The 22,524-nt window shown below is 41.7% G+C and overlaps 1 protein-coding gene across 2 annotated transcripts in view; it reads right to left on the bottom strand.

Moving 5' to 3' along the window:
- LOC122796618 (activin receptor type-1-like) overlaps window positions 1–22,524 on the bottom strand; it is a 446,478-nt gene that overhangs the window by 112,593 nt on the left and 311,361 nt on the right. For both annotated transcript variants that reach the window (XM_044065233.1, XM_044065231.1), the window contains exon 8: window positions 8,426–8,701. In XM_044065233.1, coding sequence (XP_043921168.1) covers window positions 8,426–8,701 — 276 coding nt within the window. The remainder of the gene's footprint in view (window positions 1–8,425; window positions 8,702–22,524) is intronic.

Here is a 22,524-nt window from a genome sequence, read left to right as displayed (position 1 = left end):
CAATCATGTGTGAGGGAGTCGAGGAGGATTTTTGAACATATTTATCTGGAATCCCAGACTGGTAAGGAGAGAGGAAAAGTACAGTTTTGTACCTACCATAAATGTAGATGTTCGAAGATCCACATTGCTGCAGTCCTTACATATGGGGTAGTCCGCTGTCCTCGGTCGGCCCGAATACCAAAGTATTAGGCTGACGTCGGTCATGGGCGCTCAGATCTGACATCAGAGCGTCAGGGTATAAAAGCGCATGACCGACGTCATATCCTCAGTCTTTTCTTGCCCCAGATGTCAGAAGGCCCTAAAAAGAAAGGCCACAGCCCAAAAACAGGATACCTCCCAAAAACATGCCCAACAACAACCATCACCCAAACCATATAACCATGCCAAACTACAGAGGGAAGGAGGGAGGGTAAATTGGACTGCAGCAATGTGGATCTTGAACATGTACATTTATGGTAGGTACAAAACTGTACTATGTTCTTCATCTCACATTGCTGCAGTCCTTACATATGGGTAGAATCCCAAAGCAGAGGTAAAGGGAGGATGGCAAAATCATAAAGCATTAGGGGCTGCTAAAATGCCCTGTAATATTGCAGTGGCAAATCCAGCCCTAGACTTAGAATAAAGAGGAAGGTGGTAATGCTTGGAAAAAGTATGTACTGAACTCCAAGTGGCTGCTTCCAAAATATCTTTTGTAGCTACCCCCCTTAGAAAGGCAGTAGAAGTGGCAGTAGCTCTAGTGGAATGAGGTCTGATTCCAGCCGGAATCTCCTTACCATGATGGGAATAACAGAAAGAAATACAAAACTCAATCCATTTACAAATAGTTTGTTTTGAAACAGGTTTTCCCTGAGAACCCAAAGCAAAAGAAACAAACAACTGCTGAGACTGCCTGAACCCCTTGGTTCTGCACAAATAATAACGTAACTGCCTGTGAATATCCAAAGTATGCAAAATCTTCTCCCCTTTATTTTGGGGGTTTGCATAAAAAGTAGGCAAATGAATAGTTTGGTTCAAGGCCACACTAGAAACCACTTTAGGCATAAAGGAAGGATTAGTACGCAAAGATACCCTATCCTTATGAAAAATCAGGAAAGGTTCCACTGCCATAAGGGCCTGTAATTCAGAAACCCTTCTTGCAGAGGTAATGGCCAACAAAAAAGCAGTCTTCCATGATAAATACTTTAACTCGGCCGTAGCTGCAGGCTCAAAAGGTTGTAGAGTAAGCTTTTCCAACACAAAATTGAGATCCCAAGCAGTAGGAGGAGCTCTACGTGGGGGTCTTATGTTCTTTGCCCCTCTAAGAAATTGCTTAAACAAAGGATGGGAAAATAAAGGAGGGTCACAGTCATAGTGAGCAGAAATGGCTGCAGCATGAACCTTTATCGAGGAGAAAGACAAACCCTTGTCCAATAACTCAGTAAGATATTGAAGAGAAACACTTAAATCAGGCTTGGAAACATCAAAGTCCTTCGCTTTGCTCCAAAGAAAAAATCTCCTCCATTTATCAGCGTAAACTTTCCTTGTACTAGGCCTTCTGGCCTCCAAAATAACATTCAAAACTTGTTGTGGAAGCTGAGACCCTCCAGGGTCTAAAACAGAATATGCCAGGCTGTGAGATGCAGAGACTGAATCTTGACATTGAGGAAGTGATTGCCCTCCTTTGACAAAAGATGTGGAATCAAAGGCAGAGGCCATGGAGGCTCCCGTACCAAACTCCTCAGTAGTGGGTACCAGTGCTGTCGAGGCCAATCCGGCGCTATCAGAATCATGGATGGCTTGTCTTTTCTGGCCTTCAGGAGTACCTTGGGAATGAGAGGCAGAGGTGGAAAGGCATAGACATGAAGATTGCTCCAACTGAATGATAGAGCATCCACCTTCCAAGCTGTGGGATGAAACATTTTTGTGCAAAACTTTGGCAACTGGTAATTTAGTGGAGAAGCGAACAGATCTATGTCTGGAGTCCCCATAACACTGTCAACTGAAACACATGAGGATCCAGTTTCCACTCGTGAGGATCCACAATTTGTCTGCTCAACACATCCGCTAAGGAGTTCTGTGCTCCTGGTAGAAACCTTGCCTGAAGATTGAGGTGTAAACTGAGAGCAGTCTCCCACAAAATCATCGCTTGCCTGCAAAGAGGGTACGAATGGGTTCCCCTTGCTTGTTGATGTACCACATGACAGTAGTGTTGTCTGTTTGAATCAACACCTGTCCTGGGTGAAGTAAATCTTTGAAAGCCATCAATGCAAATTGGACTGCTAACATCTCCTTCAAGTTGATATGCAAATGTTGAAGTCTGACAGGCCACGTGTCTTGCACCCATTTTCCATTGAGGTGTGCTCCCCAAGCCTTGTCCGAGGCATCTGTCGTTAGAATCTGACTCGCCTCTGGTCGGGTCACAGAGAGTCCCTTGTTTAGGTGACATTCCTGAGCCCACCACAAAAATTCTTTCTGAATGCAAGGTATTATCTGAATGACAGTGTCTAGATCTTGGCAGTGTTGTGTCCATACATTTTTGAGATACCATTGAAGCTTCCTCATATGCAGTTTGGCATTGGGAAGCACCAGAATACAAGATGCCATGACCCCAAGGCTTGAAGGACTGTCCTTGCAGTCAGCCTGGACTGTAGAGACATTTGATGGAAATAAAGAGAAAGGCTTCTTTGTTTGTCCGGGGTCAAAAAGCCATCTGGGAAGCTGTATTCAGTCTCACACCCAGAAAGCACATGTCCTGAGAGGGTACTAGACTGGACTTTATTTCGTTCACAGAATACCCTAGGCATCTTAACACTACCATCACATACTGTAGATGATGCAGAAGTTCGTCTTTGTGTTGTGCAACAATCAGGCAATCGTCCAAATAAGGATAAATCTGTATTCCTCTTAACCTGAAAAAGGCTATCACTGGAGCCAGAACCTTTGTGAACACTCTGGGCGCAGTAGATAAGCCAAAGGGCAATGCAGAGAACTGATAATGTAAATTTCCAGCCAAAACGCAGGTACCTCCTGCAACTGGGCCTGATAGGAACATGAAGATAAGCCTCTTTGAGATCCAGAGTTACCATCCAGTGATCTTTTCCCAACAGAGGTAAAAGCTGTTGTAACGTCAGCATTTTGAACTTTGGAATGTCCAGATAAGTGTTGAGGATAGATAAATCCAAAATTGGTCTCCACGTGTTCCCTTTCTTTGGTACTAGAAACAGGCGAGAATAAAATCCTAGTCCCACTTCTGACAGAGGAACTGGCTGTATAGCTCCTATTTGAAGAAGTAAAGAAATCTGCTTGTGAGCCTCTATCCTTTGCCGAGGAGGAACGTCTGGCATGCCTTTGAAAGGAGGCAATGTATGGAAATAGAACTTGTAGCCTCGGTTTATGTCCAATACCCATTTGTCCTGGGTGACTAAAAGCCAGTTTTGCTTGAAGAGTGCTAACTTTCCTCCCAAAGGAGCTGCCAGGGAAGAAGAATCTGGCAGCTGGAAATGCAGGTCATTGGGCCTGTTTACGAAAGGACTGGCCCCTGCCCTCACCTGCAGATTGTGCAGGTGAACTCCAAGTTCTAGGCCTGAATGTACTGTGAGCTCTGCCCCTGCCACGTCTAGATCTACCCCTAGACTGAGAATCAGAAGAAGGGTAGGTCCACCCCTTAGTAGGCCAATTTCTACTAAACTTAGGAGGTTGAACCTGCAAAAAATCTTTAACAGTCTGCATTGACTTAGCCTTGTCTTTCATTTTCTTCAAAACCGACTCCACAGGGGGACCAAACAAAACTTCAGACTGTAAAGGGGCATCCAGAATTCTAGTTTTAACATGCTCGGACAAATTCTGATCCTTAAGCCAGGCGTGCCTACGAAGAACTGAACCAGTGGCAGCCACCCTAGAAGAGGCCTGTACAGCATCAAAACCACACTGCAAAGAATGCTTACCCACCTGTTCAGAGACATGTACTAAATCTTGCAATTCTTTACACTCTATGCCCTCTGCCAAAGCATCCACTTTAGATTTTAGCTGAGAAAGGAGGAAATTCTGATACTTCAACATATGAAACTGGCAATTTAAAGCCCTCATTGCTAAAGTAGAAGAGGTATACACCTTCTTACCCCATCTATCCAAAGCTCTAGCTTCCTTATCTAGAGGAACCGGATTCTTTACAACAGAAGCTCTAACACCCTTAGGCCCCTGACTAATAGTTTCTGGGTCCGCCCTAGGACTCTTATACAGATATTTATGAGCCTCAAGCACCCTGTAATACCTGTCCGGTTTAACTGGCGCAGGAGGCAAAGAATCTGGATTAAGGGAAGCCTCCGAGAAAACATCTTGAACAACATCCAAAACAGGAGGTATAGCCAAGGGTCTATGCTGTGGTAAAAACAAGAATTCCCTAAGCCTCTTCCGTGTATCAGAGAAATCCTGTCCTTCCCACTTAAAAAGCTCCCTCATGGAATGCAGAGTTTCTGAAAATGAAAAATCCTCTGGAGGAGAAGCAGAAGGAGTGGAATCCTCTGCATCAGAATCTGAATAAGGGGGGAAATCTTGAATATCTTCAGCAGAAGAGTCTGAGTCATCTGAGGCCTGATCCAAACTTTCCAACTCTGGCTCCACCCTGGGCCTCTTATCAGGAGGGGGCATAGAACCTCTAATTAAAGAAATCAAATCTTCTGCCATTTTAAGCATGTGCTTTTAGGCACAGACCCTGAAGTACCTGGAGGGACACCAGAGGAAGGCAAAACAGACCTGCCCTTAGAAGAAGCCTTAGAAATAGTAGCAGAAGGCCTAACCACCTTAGGCATAGAAGGGAGAACAGTAACCTGAGAGGCCCCTTCAGCTTGACCTGACTCCTGTGAGGCCACATCCTGCAAAATCAAAGTTTCCCCCTGAGACTCAACAGAAACTTCAGCCGGATCCACCTGCTCCACTGTAGTTTCTGCAGGACCGGCGTCCGAAACGGACGAACCAACCTGTCTAGGTTTCAAGGATTTGTCTTTGCGCTTCTTCGTGGAAGCGGGCGTCGGAGGATCCGACGGCATAGTAGAATTACACCGCTTACCAAAGACTAACCTAGCACAATCTAACCTTCTTTTTATAGTGCGCTTATTAAACCTAGCACAAAACCGACACCCGACTACGTCGTGGTCGGGTCCCAAACAAGGAATGCAAAGAGAGTGATAATCCCTATGCGGTATCTGTTTCCCACAAGAAATACAATTATTCACTTTTTCTGACATCCGAATTAACTGAGGCAAGAAAAACAAAAATATTCCCCAACGGGGTACTTAGCCCAACTTGGTTTCGGTCTGAAACTCAGAATATGAAAATTTCAGAACGCCGAACGGCACTTGCAACGCTGCTTCTGCATCGGACCATGCGGCAAAAAAGACTGAGGATATGACGTCGGTCATGCGCTTTTATACCCTGACGCTCTGATGTCAGATCTGAGCGCCCATGACCGACGTCAGCCTAATACTTTGGTATTCGGGCCGACCGAGGACAGCGGACTACCCCATATGTAAGGACTGCAGCAATGTGAGATGAAGAACATCCTGTATTAAGGACTCTTGATAGCTGGGAAGAATCTGCAAAGATAACCAAGTTGAATAAAGGAGACATGTGACAGCCTTGCAGTCTGCAATGAGCTATTACTGAAGCTACACACTTTGTAAATACCCCTGGAGCTATAGATAACCCAAAGGGTAAAGCAGAGAACTGATTATATGACCCAGACACACAGAATTTGTGAAATTTCTTGAAGTCTATGACTATGGGTATGTGAAAAAAATCCATTAGCTCTAGAGTTTCTGTAAAACTCAAGAGGGATGACAGGTGGTTTGAAGAGTCAGCATTTTGGATTCTGGTAATTTCAAAAACAGGTTGAGAAGGGAAATATCTAGTACTGGTCTCTGTGAAAGCGCTTTCTTTTCAACCAGAAACATTCTGGAGTAGAAGCCTTTCCCCTCTGATCAAAAATACACTCTCTATGAGTCCTAGGGTCCTGTCCTCAGGAAAAAAAAACTATGGTTTGGACAGTGGGCAGCAATTCTCATGAAAGGAGGTATGTGTACCCAGTGCCAACTGTAACTCTCCTGAACCACTTTCAATACCCAAGAAAAGTCTGCTATAATCTACTGCCAAAGGGGATACTGACAGTCAGTTTCTGGGACAGATTTAGAGAAATAGGGGCAGGATGTTAAGGAAGGGGGGAACAAAATGCTGGCATTGCCATTCTGAAGGATTAGACTTGTCCTCTTTTTTGAAAGGATCCCTGTTTTTTGTTGTACCTCTTGCCATTTCTTTGTTCCTCATTTGTCTGGAGATGGCAAGGGCTGCTTGCTTTGCCTTTTAAAGGGAATAAATCATTTGGAAGATTTGTAATGGGGAACCTGAAAAATCTTTGAAACTCTCTGAATTAATTTCTCGCTTTCATCAAACTGTTTGAGGACGCAAGTAGAAAACTGGTCAAACAAAACTCTTACTTACGGAAGAAATTAAAATTTTAAGACTTTACTTTATCGGCAAACTTTTGGTTCCTCTGACTACACAACTAAGAATAAACTTTCACATATGTGCTTGGTAGTTAGGAATTCTGTGTATGCTAAAGTGGAAGAAGAGAGATTTCTCTTACCAAACCTGTCCAATACCTTACCTTCTTTATCTAGTGGAGAAGGATTAGTGTTGACTAAAAGTCTGACCTATTTGCCAGTTGGAAGCAACCTGGCAGCTGGGGCTCATCTAAGTTGAAAAAACAAGAATACGTTAGCTTGAAGTACTTTATAAAGTCTATTTGCCTTTTTAGGGAACTGAAGATTGAGAGTCAGTGTTATTACAAGCAGCAGTAAACACAGCATGGCAAAATGGGAGGGATGAGTACAAAATGAGGCACATCCACGTGCAACATATTGTATCTACTCATTTCAGAGGGAACATACACTTGTTCCTACAAAATCACTGCATTTATCATGGAAATAACATGTAAAAAAGAAAACTGCCCCAAGGGAGGTAAAGATAACCAGCTTCCTCAGAATAAGAATTCTGGCTTGGGAATTTCCAGGAGGAGAAGCCCCGTCTCTGACAATGATAGAATCATCTGACAAATGTTTTTCAGAAATTTCTTTATTGAGATTACACTATGGTAAGGGTTCCTAGTTTAGCAGCCTGTAATAATTTCCTAGCTAAGGTAAGGAAATAATCTTTATGATTAAGCACCATGTCTGTAGATGAGCAATGTTTAACTTTTTGGTAGGAGGAGACCAACTAGGGGATGGCACTTCACCCCTGGCAAGAGGTTTCTCTCCACAGCCACCCTGAGAAGAACCTCCAGGAGTTTCTTCCAGACCCAAAGAATATGGTCTTTCCTGTACAGAACAGTGGAACAGCTGTAGAGAATGTGGTTAACCTCAAGTCAACAGTGCTTTTTTTTTTTTTAATTTTTAGGTACAGTGGGAGAATAGCCAGCAGGATCGGATCCACACTGAGGAGTAGCTGAGGAGGAAGCCTGATTGCTGATAAATTCTTTTGGAACGTTGTAGTCAGAATGCAAGTTATTCGACAAGTGTTCTCAAGCAACACACACTTATACTTTTCCACACAGTCCATTTCAAAAGTAAAAGCACAAACAGTGCAACAAATCCGTCAGAACTGAAAAAAACATTACAGAAGTGCACTGATAGAGCAGTTTGGTTCTCACAAAGTGTACATAAACATTTAACATAAAAATGTTTCCTGCCAACTATAACACTTTCCGATGCTTAACACTTGCACAAACAATTAAAAGTTTTCAAAAGCAGTACACATTTACCACAAAATTAAAGTCCTAAGCTAAAAATAGCCGTCTAAGATAGGAAACTTCAGAAACTGTAATAAAAAAAATTTACATTTTTAAAGGGGAAATACTTTATTTTATGATTAAAAGCAGCAATATTTTCTGTATAGAAGGGTTCCCCTTTTGAGACTTATCTGTAGTAATGAAGCTTGAAGCTTGCTGTTGTTCCTGTGAGACCTCCGTGATGCTTCCTCTTAAGGCAACAAGTAAATACTGAAATGATCTACATGACTGCTGAATACCCTTCAAGGGGTTAGACAATCAGTAGTCAGAGTGCAGGAATAGGAGGCAGCCAGAGCTTTGTGAAGTTGGCCAGCTGCTGTATATCCTAGGCAGGGTACGACCCCTATAGCCAAAACTACTGCAGCAGTGAGAATGATGAATATTACATGGATGGTGAACTAAACAATCTAGCCATTTAACTACTGTATAAACAGTTAACCATGTCAGTTCTGCAAAAGTACTAACGAATACACAACTGTTAAAAAAACAAACATACATTACATTCCATGCACATCAATAATTAATATTACTTGACTGTTCAATAAGTTTGTAAAAAGAAAAAAAATAAAGGTGAAAGAGAGACATTCATAATTAAACAGCACTTACCAAGGTCAGCAATGCAGCAGTGAAAATTTTTTTTAACTAAAATGTTTTTACTTTTCAGATCCCGATGAGCTATTGCAGGTTTCCCTTCAGTTCCAAATATTTCAGTGTGCAAATGTACAAGTCCACTGGCTATCGACAATGCAAAGCTAAGGCAACCAGAAGAGTCTACTGTATTTCTTTGCAAGTAGTCATACAGTGAACCATTTTCATGATAATGAGTTATTAGCCAGAGCTGTGTGCTGGAATTCCTTGAAGTCATATCAGATGCAATGAAACCTAAAAAGAGACATTTTGTTTAGGTCACAACTTGCAATATAAACCAAACACTCCCCTCTTTTGTTAACACAAAGCAGCAACATACAGATATTTCATTTTAATGGCCAAACCTCTGACCACTGACCTCAAATGTACTCTGATGAAGATGAAAGTGTACCACATCAAACAGAAAAAAGTCACCCAAAGCAAGTACACCTCCAAACAAAAATACACTCACAAGCCTGCACATGTTGATTTATTTTTTCAGTAACTTCATAACCTGTTAGTTTAACTTTTTCAATATATCCAAAATGCCATAACCAAGGACATGTATGCAGCTGAACTCCATCTCAACAGATCATATGACACCAGTTGATTTTTCATTCATAAAAACAGTACTCTTCTGTTACATTATGGATTTTGCATTTCAAGCAAGTGTATACTGCTGAACTAACTACTGTAAAGCAGTCACGCAAATACGCACTACAACAAAATTAATTCTGAAAGGTCTGCATAAGCAAAAGACAAATAAAATATGACGCTTCGGCTCTCCAATGAAACAAAATGTCACACAGTACTACTGTTGGTGGAAATCAAACCCTGACCTAGTCAACAAACGTATTAATAAATAAATATATAAATAAATGTCGCTGTGAGTTCTGCTTTGGCTTAAGGATGACTGTATAAATGAAAAATAGCACTCAAATATCAGTTATGTTTACACTCTAATGGATTATCGCATGCTAATAATCATTAAGACTATCTGCAAACATTATTCCATAAAACAAACTGGTTTTGATTAGTGTTGGATGCTACATCTCTGATGACAGATCGAAATGACACATTTCTTGAAGGGAAGCACAAACATTATACACACTGGTAAAACAACAGAAACTGGAAATGTTTGAGATAATGTCTTTCATTTATGTCTACGTGTGGATACGTAATTCACAGAGACAGAATGACTGAGTAAGTATAGGGGACAGCTGTCACATCTGGAAAGTACTCACTTTTTATAGGTTTTTCTCTTGTTTTTAAATTATTAGTTTATATGTAATACTACAAAAAATGTGAATTTTAAACAATGTAATAGGATGACACTGACATAATTACTGCAAGAAAGTTACTAGAGAATTTAAGATCTGATTTAAAGTATTAGGGCAACATATCAGGAATTGTATTTGCAAGTCAACTAATTGTGATAGACAACGGTTATGCAACGGTAGTGTTACAGAGTAATTTAATCTATGGTTAATATGGTAGATAAAGGTTATTAAGGTGTAAACAGCAATACATGGTTAATAGTACCAAGATGCCGAAGGTCACTTTTTTGCATAACAATGATGCTAAGGATAAACTGACAGAAGATGAAACATTAGTATGGTTTGGTAAGGAAGAGTGACTTCTACATTTTAATGTTAGGATATATAAATGATGCAGCAAACTCATTCAGTTAAATGTACATTGTGACTTATCCCATTATGCTGGAAATGTCACATGTAATAAAGCAAACAAAGAGTCTGGGTCTGTATTATAAAGACAAGGAGAAAATGTTTTACTTTGCAATGTAAATGCAACTATTGGACTATAAACACTTACTGGCCAGATTCTAACTTCATGATGTTTGTATGCTTGAAAATGTTGTGAACACATGAAGTTCAGTAAAGAAAATATTTTTTAAAAAATGCAGCACCTGCACCTCCAATTGGTTCTGCTGCAGGAAGGCAAAGTCCGGCATGACAACAGCAAGAAATGGGCGCCACTCTAAAATCTGATAAGGTTCTAACGTACAAATAAATTCAGAGAGTGATGGTTTTGTAGCCAAGAACACCTCTCATTTCAGTGCAACAGTAACCTGCACAGCTATGGAAAGACCACTGTGAAGATCACTACTGCTAAAACACTTAAGACCAGGAGGGGCCAAGACTAAACCTCCCAATACAGCTTTAATACTTTGTCAAGGCAATAACCTCCTGGGCCTTCTCCACTGACTGTAATGACTGAAACAGCAATGCAGTCAACTGCCTCACAATAAAGGAATTCCCTAAAATATGACCAAAGAGATTTTCTCAGTTTATGAAGACCCTCCAGGACAATAACTATGGAAGGGCCCAAGTAAGGAAAACTACCAATGTGTTCCTTGATAGACAGAGGATAGTCTTCAAGGTAGTAGCAAACTTCCTCTAGTATTTTATTAGGAACTTTGAGCATAAAGAAAACACAAAACAGCAATATATCATTGGACTGAAAATAATCCTTAGCCACAGTGAACTGAAGGAACCCCCTCTGTGGACCTCCACTAGTAAACCAGAAGAAATGTATGCAGCCAGTGACATGAATCAGTTTACCCATCAGCAGCAAGGTTATGACCCAATGGACATTCACCATAAGGCACTGCGTTCTCTGAAGTAAAGGTCCAGAGTGGGACTGAAGTCTCCATCTCCCACCCAAAACATGGAAAATGTGGAAATACAACTTACTGCCTTTCTCTGAAAGACCATCGCTGCTACACCACTACAGACTACATTCCTTGCCTATTCCAGGAGCTCTGGGAAAACAGCCTGGTACCTGAACTCTGCTTATTCTGGAAGGATGAAATACCACTAAGATGCATCTATCAATCTGTGACAATATGCAGGTCACTGGCAATGGATCTTCAAGCAAAAGAGTAAACAGAGAATTGCCACTTCATAGGCAATCCTGTCCAACAGTCCCCACTGAAAGTGCCACATCAGAGTCAAAGCCCTTCTGACGGGTCTAGCAAGTCCACACTACAATACTGTATGATGCCTGGTGGCCCCCTGCATTCTAGTTGGTGAGAAGTCTTCTTCCTACAAGGGCAATGAGATCACCTAGAAGAGGATGAGGAGCCTAGTGGAGGGTCAAAGAGATAATTATTCATCAATGCCTGTTTCCTCTTGGGTTCGTAACCAGGTATTATATGGTCTGATCGATGAGGATGTCACCGAAGAATGGGGCATCTACAAAAGCCCACTAAAATTCACTGTTAGAAAACTTAAAGTTTACCATCTGGCACAGGTGCATCTGCAAACTCCCTACCCAGCAGTAATAACAACACAGTCAAAGTTCTAACAGGGCTATATGAAACCACACTGCAGAAGCTGTGATGGTAAATGCCAATCCAAATTCAGGGTAGTTTACAAGTTTTTCCAGGCTTCTGATTCGCTACAGAAGACTCTAACCAAATGAGGTGAAAACTCTAGCTGGTGTACTCTGAACCTGTGAAAATGGGTCCAACCAGACAGCAAACTCTAATATCGGAGCCTACTCTCCATGTCTCAGAAGATGCCAGCAAGCCCAGTTTGACTCAGGGAAGCCCTTGTCCCAAGTGCTGCCCAAAAACCAAATGACTAAGGAAACTGTTCCCTAGATCATGCTAGCTGGTAGTAACTGCCAGGTAACATTAAATCATGGATCACACTTCATATGGGAGCCAACGTGCACCTACTGGGCCCCTCATCATCTGCCTAAAAAATACTCGTGTTTACTTCAACTTGTTCCTGCAGCACTTGAGTCAAGGCATTCTGTAGACAAATTTTAAACTCAGTCAGTTCTGTACATTCCCATAAAACATGTTCCTAGTTTCCACACTTCTCCCCTTCAAATCTCCAGCAACTACTTCCACTTGTGGAAAAATCTTAAGCAGCCTACTTGGAATGAAAAATATCTATGCGAGTACTTCCGATATAATATACTAAGCTGTCTGTATATTACTGCATACTTAAAAGCCCTGTAAATTCATTTCCACTGATCCACAGTCTCCATTTTCTCTTCTCCCAATTGCTCCTCAAATCCATTACTGTTTTTACTGCTATTTTGCAGATCTTTATTAACCCTGTCAAATTATTTCCTTCTTAAAAGCACTAACAGATTCCACCATAACCATTACCAAACCTGGCATTCCATTCACCACTCCTCTATTACTTTCTCTTTGCCTATACTCAAATATCAATCCTTGAGAGGTAAGCATTTTCTAACATGCAATACTTGCATTCACCTCAATCCATAACAATTTCCAGCTTAATTTAACTGCTCTCAGCACCTTGACTCCTTAGCTAATTTCCACCAGTTTCTTCCATCTACCACTTGTCCATTTTCCATACTTTTTCTTGTAGATATCCTTATAGACATGTTCTTGCTTCTTTAATTTCTAATTTGTTTATTTAAAAAAAAATTTTTCAAAAGTAATGTTCTGCATGTTTGTTAGCATTATCTTTACGGGCTTAAGTCCAAAAGAATACTGTTAGTCCCCCCTGATTTGGCATCAATGTTTTACATTTAGATCTTGTTCTAAGCAGTGGATGAACTTGTCCCATCTAATCCTTGCCCTCTTCCCTTCCCAGACAAATTATTCAGCTCTTCATTAACTAATATCCATAGCCTCTTCTCAGGCTAACAGAAGTATATCTGTTCAGTACAGAATACCGGGGGACTAAAACATTTTCACTACTAGTATCTTACTGTCCCGATCCATAATTATGGCTTTCCTACCCTTTTTACATCTATCTATACATATAAGTGTGTGCGTGTATTTAATTATCTGCTGTATTTTTTTCTCTTAAATTATTTTTGGCTGTCAAAACAGATTTCATTTTAACCCATATACCAAACATTTCATTTTATCATGCTCCCGAAAATAAGGGCACTGTTGAACTAATTCATGTGTAGGCATATAATTTACAGCTATTGCCTTTGTCCTGTTTTTAGTTTATTTTATGTCCCAAAATATGCTTCAAATTGTCTCAAAATATTTGGTAGCAGAGGGATACCCTATTTCGGATTTCTCAAACAGAATGTCAACCACAAAGAAAACTAGTTTATCTTGGCATCCGTACAGCTGTAACCTAGAATTTGCAAACCTACACAAAGGTTCCAAATATAACGTAATCAGCAAAAAGAGAGCAGACATCCCTGTCGACCCCATCTATTCAAACCCAGCCTGCCAGGAAGGACATCTCATAACACACATTTTTACGGACTCTTATTTTAAAATCCTATCAGCACCTTGTTCAGGGCCTCAGCAGACCCATGCCAACTGCTTTCTCTGTATCCAGGCAAATGTCAGCATCCTTCTACAGCATCACTGGGTTTACTCACATTATCAAATGTTTCTCTCCCTTCCAAAAAAATCACAATAATCCATATCTATCAATTTTGGCAAGGTTTTTGTAATTCTTTTAGTTAGTACAAACGCCTTACAGTCATAGTTCAAAAATCAAAACAGGTCTATATAATTGGGAATTTCCAGGAAGACCTGCTTTACCCTGCAAGTGAGAAAGCCCAGCTGGAAACCTCTTTATCATAATAAAATAACATTTTACATATGTTCTTCACTTTGCATGTTACTGTAAACAATCTAACAAGTAAAAACACTGACCTCTATCTAATTTATATAAATTGTTTTGTCAATGCCTGTGTGTGTTAAATAATACAGTAATCTACTTTTAAATTATTCCTAAAACAACTCAACAGTTATTCAAGTCACACACCCCTGCAACTGCAATTATGGTCCATGCTACTGCTATACACCTTTAACTATGCATACAATTGAAAAAAAGAAGTTATGTACTTACCATAATGTTCCATTTGTGCTGTCGATCTTCATCTATCCTTGACCTTTAGGTACTCATTTCTAATCCTTGGAACCGGCTTGGCCATTACACAGCTCATGCCAGCCAAAAAATTTTGAACCAAGACTCTACCAACAACACCCCTCTCCATATTACCTCAGATTGAGTTTGCAGCCACATAGAAAGACAGAGGAATTTACAACCCAAAGAAGAAGCCATGTCCAAGGTCAAACCTGATAAAGTAACCAGGACAAGTGTCCGATCCTCCAGGAAGTCAACAGGAGGGGGAAGGAGGGTGGGGTGTCAAGGATAGATGAAGATTGACAACACAGATGGAACGTTATTGTAAATACACAACTTCCTTATCTGATGTTGTCAATCTTCATCTATCCTTGACCTTTGGGACACAGTCCCCAGCTACTTTATGTCCTGGGTGGCCTTATGGAAGGATATTCCTGAGAACCATAGAACCAAAGGAAGCTCTTCCCCTGGAGACCACATTCAATTTGTAATGAGTGATAAAGGTATGTGAAATAGCCCATGTTGCTACTGCGCATATCTCATCCATAGAAGCCTTAGAATAAAAACAGCTGACGTAGCTATTGATCTGGTGGAATGCGCTCTCACAGATGCAGGTAACTTGAGATTCTTGTTGTTTTTATATATATATATATATATATATATATATTTATATATACACATACATACACACACACACACACAGACATATTTATATATATATATATATATATATATATATATATATATATATATATATATATATATATATACACACACACACACACACACACACACACACACACACACACACACGTAATACAGTCCCTTAGCCATTTTGACAAGGTAACTTTTGAAACAGATTTTCCTATAGTTGGACTGGAAAAAGCTACAAACAACTGGTCTGATTTTCTAGATTCTTTAGTTCTGATGAGGTAGAAATACAACAGTCTGTGAACATCCAGGAAGTGTAATCAATATTCACCTTTGTTGGAAAAAATGGGAAAGAAAATGGGCAAGTCAACAGTTTGATTAACACCGGATTCTGAGACCACCTTAGGAAGAAAGGATGGGTTGGTTCTGAGTGAAACTCTATCCTTATGAAAAACCAAACAAAGGAGTTTCAAGCATAAGGCTTGAATCTCAGAAATTTGTCTAGGCAGAGGTAATGGCTATCAGAAAGACAGTTTTCCATGAGAGAAATTTTAAGTGACATGTTGCTGTTGATTCGAAGGGGAGAGCACCAAGGACTGTAAAACCAAGGTCATATCCCAAGGGACTAGAGTGTCTTTAAACGGAGGCTTTAACTGCAAAACTCCTTTTAGGAATACTTTACATAATTTATGGGAAATTAGTGAATGGTCTTCAAAGCCATTATGGAAATTAGAAATGGCAGCTAACTACAACTTAATTGTGGAAACAGAAGCTTCTTGATCAAAAAGTACTGCTAAAAGTTCCAAAACTTTCGCTACCAGTGCAGAGAAGGGGTTAAGATCATTATCGCATGCCCAAATCAAAAATCTCTTCCACTTGCTAAGGTAAGAGCTTCCTGGTGGATAGTCTATGGGAAGCCAGTACAATTTTTTTGAACTGGGGAAGGTAAATTATTCTGCCTGGTGACCAACGGAATTGGAGGAACCAAGCTGTAAGCTTGAGGTTTTGAAGGTTTACGTGCACTAATCCCTGTGGGTGAGACAACAGGTCTGGAACTGCGTCCAGACTACATGGACGGTGAATTAGGTGAGGCCATAGGAAGGGGAACCAAACTTGTCAAAACCAGAAGGGTACAATGAGGATCACTTTGCCGCTCAACCTGCTTGCTTTCTTCAAAAAGAGGTGAATGAGAGGGAAAGGGGCAAGGCATAGAGTAGACCTGAGGGCCAATCAAGAAGAACCGCATCTCTCAGGGACTCCTCCTTAGGAGGGATTAGGGCAAAGTAGCTGCTGCATTTGTTGTTCATGGGTGATATAAAGAGGTTGCAGCAAGGCTGGCCCCAGTGATGAAAAATCTCCTTCTTCACTCTGGGATTGACGGACCACTCATGAGGCAGGAGAATACATCATGAGGCAGGAGAATACATCTACTCAGTTTTTCCGCTATCATATTTAAGCTCCCTGGGATGTGCGCTGCTATTAGAAAGCAGTTGGAGGAAATGGCCCATTGCCACACTGAATACTTCTCGACACAAGGGATAAGGACTTGCTTCCACCCTGCTTGTTGATGTACCAGACCATCAACAGGTTGTCTGACTGAATTGCAATTGTTCCTACAGGGAGGACAGATTGAAAGGCCTACAATGCTAACAGCACTGCCCTCATTTCCAGGATATTGATATGCAGGTTGGCCTCTATCAGGGACCAAGTGCCTTGGACTGTTCTTCCCAAATAAATAATGTCCCCCCCACCCCCAATCTGGTCTGTGGTCACTATGGCATTGGGTTGAGTGGGAAGGAAGGGACAGCCCAAAAGAATTTTTTCAGATTCCATCCACCAGGACAAGTCCTTCTTGCAGCGACTGGTAATAAGAATTGGGTACGTCATTGGACAGGTTAGAATGCACCACTGGGATAGTAGAAGCCTTTGTAGCAGCCGCATGTGGAATCTTGCTAGAGGAAACAAGGTAACGGTCGTCACCATGGATCTTAAAGCTTGGAGGACTAGAAGTGCAGGAGATTTGTCTTTGGAGCGAATGGCTTGTACTTGGGATTTTATCTTCTGTAGCCTGTGCAGAGGAAGGGAAGCTAAGCAAGGGATGGTATTCAGACGAACTCCTAAGAACTCTAGATCTTGAGTGGGACTTAGCTGAGATTTTGATAGATTCAATGTGATGCCCACACGAGGAAACCGGTACAGAATGAAGTCCATTGCTTAAAACAGTAGATGCCTGGTGAGCTAGTCGTACAGATAAGGAAACAGTCAGAATCCGTGCAGCCTCAAGTGAGCTGTGATCGCTGCCAGACATTTGGTGAATACCCTGGGGGCTGTGGTGAGACCAAAGGGCAACACTCTGAAATGAAAGTGGCTGGCTCCTAGCTAAAAGCAGAGGAACCTTCTGCAGCGTTTTGTCCACCTTTATGTGGTAAAATGTGTCTTGAAGGTCTATGGAGCACATCCAATCATTTTCCTCTAGAAAGGGAAGTATAGATTGAACTGTGACCATCCGGAATTTTACTTGCTAAATGAACTTGTTCAGAAGGCTGAGATCTAAAATTGTCTCAATTCCCTGTCTTTTTTTTTGGCACTAAAAAGAACCTTAAGTAAAATCCAGATCCTATCTGGTCTGGTTGGACTTCTTGGATGACTCTTTCTAGCAGCATTTGAATCTCTAAGGCTGCTTGGTCCCTCTGATTGGGTGGAATATCAGGGAGCCTTTGTTTTGATCCTGGAAAGAGGGTAAAGGGGATATAGTAACCTCTGGCAATAATCCTCTGCACTCAAGCTTCTGAAGTTATTTGCCGCCAGGCTGTTGAGTGCAGTGAAAATCTTCCCCGACTGCTTCCAGAGGTAAGCAATTGGGCCCCCTTTAAGGAGCATTGATAGGGTTGCCCAGAGAAGAAATCTCTGTACCCCTGATTGTGCGGGCCACCTCTGCCTCGGGGTCGGCTTCTTCCATTAGAACCCCCCCCCTTTGCCCTCAGGGGAGCCTCCACTACGTGTGTCCTGAAAAGGCCCTTGTTTTTGCTGTTTTTTACCCTGAAGACAGAAAATCTTTGTATTTTCCTACCAGAACCAAATACTTCCTAAAATAGCAACAGTTACCAAAATTTTTACTAAGTTACCAATTCCCAAACAGGGATAGTTATTCTTTGCAAGTTATTCAGGCACCCACCACAAAAAGTCCACACCGTAAGCATTTTTCAGAAAGACTGTGCAAATACAGACAACAGTATGGATCTAATCAGTGAAAGAGGATACCCGATGTTAGATCCTGACATACTGGACATTCACAATGAAGATACTCAAGTCCAAGATAGGATGGAAAGTACAGTTTTGTACCTACCATAAATGTAGATGTTCGAGTGTTCACACTGCTGCAGTCATTACACTTGGGTTATCCTGCCGTCAGGCGGTCCCGCAGTCGGCCAGAGTTCCAAAGTCTTGGTCCGGCATTGGTTGCTGTCGATTCTTCCCTGACGTCAGTGCGCCAGGGGTATATAAGATGCATCCAACGCCATTTTCTTCAGTTTTTCTTGCCCCAGATGTCAGGTGCCCCCAAGTAGGTAGGCAATACATATTGCTAATAAAACATATATAAAAAATAAAAACAATACCTTCAGTTACAAGCAAATACACCACAAACGTTGTATAGGATAGAAAGGTATACAAGTCCAGCTAGGACAGAGGGAATGGAGGGAGGGTAACCTGGACTGCAGCAGTGTGAACACTCGAACATCTACATTTATGGTAGGTACAAAACTGTACTATGTTCATCGTGTTACACTGCTGCAGTCATTACACTTGGGTAGAATCCCAAAGCTAAGGTTGGGTGGCTGGTCTATAAAGAGTTAGGATTGGCTATGAGGCCCTGCAGAACTGCAGTGGCAAATCCTGCTCTGGATTTAGAGTAAAGAGGCAAGTGGTAATGCTTGGTAAAGGTGTGCATTGAACTCCAAGTTGCAGCCTCCAAAATTTCCTTGGTTGGTACTCCTCTGAGAAAGGCTGTTGAAGTGGCTGTTGCTCTGGCAGAATGTGGCCTTATGTTATTAGGGACTGATTTTCCATGCTGTGTGTAGCAGTAACAAATACAGTGTCCTATCCATTTGGAAATAGTATGCTTTGAGATGGCCTTGACCTGTGATCCTGCAGCATATGCTACAACAGTTGCTCAGTTTTCCTGAAAGCTTTTGTTTTGTCCAGGTAGAAGCGTAGCTGCCTGTGTATGTCCAAAGAGTGCAGAAGTTTCTCCCCTTTATTCTGGGGGTTTGGATTAAAACGTTGGCAAATGGATGGTTTGGTTAAGAGCCACACTAGATACCACCTTTGGCATAAAGGTAGGGTTTGTCCTTAAAGAAACCCTGTCCTGATGAAAAATTATAAAGGGTTCCATTGCCATTAATGTCTGTAGCTCTGAGAATCTTTGTGCTGAAGTTACTGCCAGGAGCGGAGCTGTTTTCCATGATACAAATTTTAGATTGGCTGTATTGGCTGGCTCAAAAGGTAGCAGTGTCAGTTTTTCCAAAACAAAACTGAGGTCCCAAGTTGGTGCTGGTGCTCTCTGGGGCTGTCTTATGTTTTTAGCCCCTCTGAGGTACTGCTTTAGCAAGAGATGAGAGAATAATGGAGGATCCATGTTGTAATGTGCTGAAATGGCAGAGGCGTGGATCTTCATTGATGAGAAGGATAGGCCTTTGTCCAGCATCTCAGTTAAGTATTGTAAAATCTGAGGAATGTTTGGGACAAGAGGGTCAAGGCTTTCAGCCTGGTTCCAGGCACAGAATCTCTTCCATTTTTCTGAGTAAGATTTCCTGGTGCTCCATAACAGCTTTAGAGAGAGATGTTGCATGTTTGACTAATGAATCTGCCATGCAGCCAGGTTTAGGGTTTTGAGCTGACCGTGCAGGATCTGAGTGTTTTGTTGAGTCAGAAGGTGTGAAATTTGAGGCAAAATCCATGGTGGGCCTTGAGCAAAGTTCTTTAAGATTGGGTACCAGTGCTGGCGTGGCCAGTCTGGAGCAATCAGGATCATCTGTGGTGTTTGTTGTCTGGCTTTTAGGAATACCTTTGAAAGAAGAGGCAGTGGTGGGAAGGCATAAACCTTTAGGCCTTTCCAGCTGAACAAAAGAGCATCCACTTTCCATGCTTGTGTGTGGTAAGTCCTTGTGCAGAAGTTTTGTAATTGGCAATTCAGTGGGGAGGCGAAAAGATCTATGTCTGGACATTCCCATTTTTGCGTTACCATGCTGAAGATTTGTGGATTCAATTTCCATTCGTGAGGGTCCATGATATTTCTGCTTAGATCTTCTGCCAGAGTATTTTTCTTTCCTGGCAGGAATTGTGCTTGCAGGTGAACTTGATAAGTTAGAGCTGTGTTCCATAAGGTCATGGCTTGCCTGCATAGGGGATAAGAATGAGTGCCCCCTTGTTTGTTTATGTATCACATTACTGTGGTGTTGTCTGTCTTTAATAATAATTGTCCTGGATACAGAAGGTCCTTGAAAGCTGTTAGGGCACTTTGAACAGGCAACATCTCATTTTGATTGATGTGAAGATGCATTTGGTCTGTGGTCCACTTGCCCTGAATATATTTTCCTGCCATGTGTGCTCCCCAGGCGTAATCCGAAGCATCTGTTGTTAGAGTCTGCCTGGCTGTGGGTAGAGTGAAAGGCTGACCCTTGTTGAGGTGACATGCCTGTGCCCACCATCGAAACTCCTGTTGTAGGCAGGGAATTTTTGGTATTACTGCTTCTAAACTGTGAGAGTGTTGAGTCCAAACACTTTTTAGGTACCACTGTAATTTCCTCATATGCAGTCTGGCATATGGTATTAGTAGTATGCAGGATGCCATGAATTCCAGGGCCTGCAGAATTTTTCTTGCAGGGAGATGGGACTTTTTGCCAGTAGTTGAAAATATTGAGTCAGTTGTCCTTGTTTGTCTGGCGTGAGAAAAGCCATCTGGGCCGTTGTATTTAAGCTGGCACCCAGGAATATTATCTGTTGTGAGGGTACTAATTTTGACTTCTTTTCGTTTACTGTGTACCCTAGAGAAATTAGCAACATTTTTACAAATGCCAGATGCTTTAGAAGAATGTCCTTTCTCTCTGCTTGAATGAGGCAGTCGTCCAGGTATGGATATATTTAAATTCCTTTTTGTCTGCAAAATGCAATTACTGGTGCCAGGCACTTGGTAAAGACCCTGGGTGCAGTAGATAAGCCAAAGGGCAGTGCAGAGAATTGGTAGTGCATTGTACCAGCTTTGAATCTGAGGTATCTTCTGCAATCTTGTCTGATAGGAACATGCAGGTATGCCTATTTGAGGTCCAAAGTAACAAGCCAGGCCTTCTTGCCCAGCATGGGAAGAAGCTGCTGTAGTGTCAACATTTTGAATTTCGGAACATCCAGGTAAGTATTTAGAGTTGAAAGGTCTAGTATGGATCTCCAGGCTTTGTCCTTTCTGAGGACTAGGAAGAGTCTTGAGTAAAATCCTTGTCCTTGTTCCTGCTGTGGTACTTTTTGAATAGTTCTCATGTCCATGAGGGCTGAAATTTGTTTTTGAGCCTCTGTCCATTGATTTTGTGGCAGGTTTGGCATTCCCTTTAGCCGTGGTAAAGTGTGAAAGTGGAACCTGTATCCTTGAGACACAATATTCAGAACCTATTTGTCTTGGGTGATTGTTTGCCAATTTTGAGAAAAAAGTGCTAGTTTCTCCCCTAAGGGAGCTGCCAAAAGGGAAGTGTTTGGCATAGGAAGGGGTAAGTCATTGGGACTGTTTTCTGTAAGGTTGAGATTTGTCCTCACCTCCTTTTGGGGTTGAGGTACCCCACTGTCATTGTCTGTTAGAGCCTTGGGGTTGAGATCTGCCTCATGGGCGTCTGTATCTGCCTCTCTGTGGCCTGTCTGACACTGGAAAGGACCGATTCTTTGTAGGCCAATTTCTGCTAAATCGAGGTGGCTGTACCTGTAAGAAATCTTTGACTGTTTGCATAGATTTAGCTTTATCCTCCATTTTCTTTAACACCTCTTCTGCCTTAACACCAAACAAGGTATCATGCTGTAAAGGAGCATCCAATAATTTTGCCTTAACATGATCAGGTAAACTCTGTTCTTTTAACGAAGCATGTCTTCGAATCACAGAACCTGTAACTGCGGCCCTATAAGAGGCCTCTAAAGAATCAAAACCACATTGCAGAGTATGTTTTCCTACCTGTTCAACTGCATGCAATAAATCCTGCATCTCTTTATAGTCAGGAGCTTCTGAGCTTGCAAGCATTTTCTGTTTTAACTGAGCCATTAAATATTGTTGGTACTTAAGCATGTGAAACTGGCAATTTAAAGCCCTTACTGCTAAAGTTGCAGAAGTGTAAACTTTCTCCCCCCACCTATCCAATGTTCTGGAATCTCTGTCAAGAGGGGACTGAATTTTTTGCAATGGAAGCCTTAACCCCTTTGGGACCCTGGGAAATGGTTTCTGGGTCAGCAGAAGGGTTTTTATAAAGAAACTTTGTGAGAGTCAGGGACTCTATAATACCTATCTAGCTTGGCTGGTGCAGGGGGCAAAGAATCAGGAGATAAGCTGGA

This window comes from Protopterus annectens, chromosome 3.part0 (genome assembly GCF_019279795.1).
Source record: "Protopterus annectens isolate FY-2018-M chromosome 3.part0, PAN1.0, whole genome shotgun sequence".
Classification (NCBI taxonomy): Eukaryota; Metazoa; Chordata; order Ceratodontiformes; family Protopteridae; genus Protopterus; species Protopterus annectens.
Note: the sequence above shows the minus strand (reverse complement) of the source record. Positions and strands in the feature narration are given on the sequence as shown.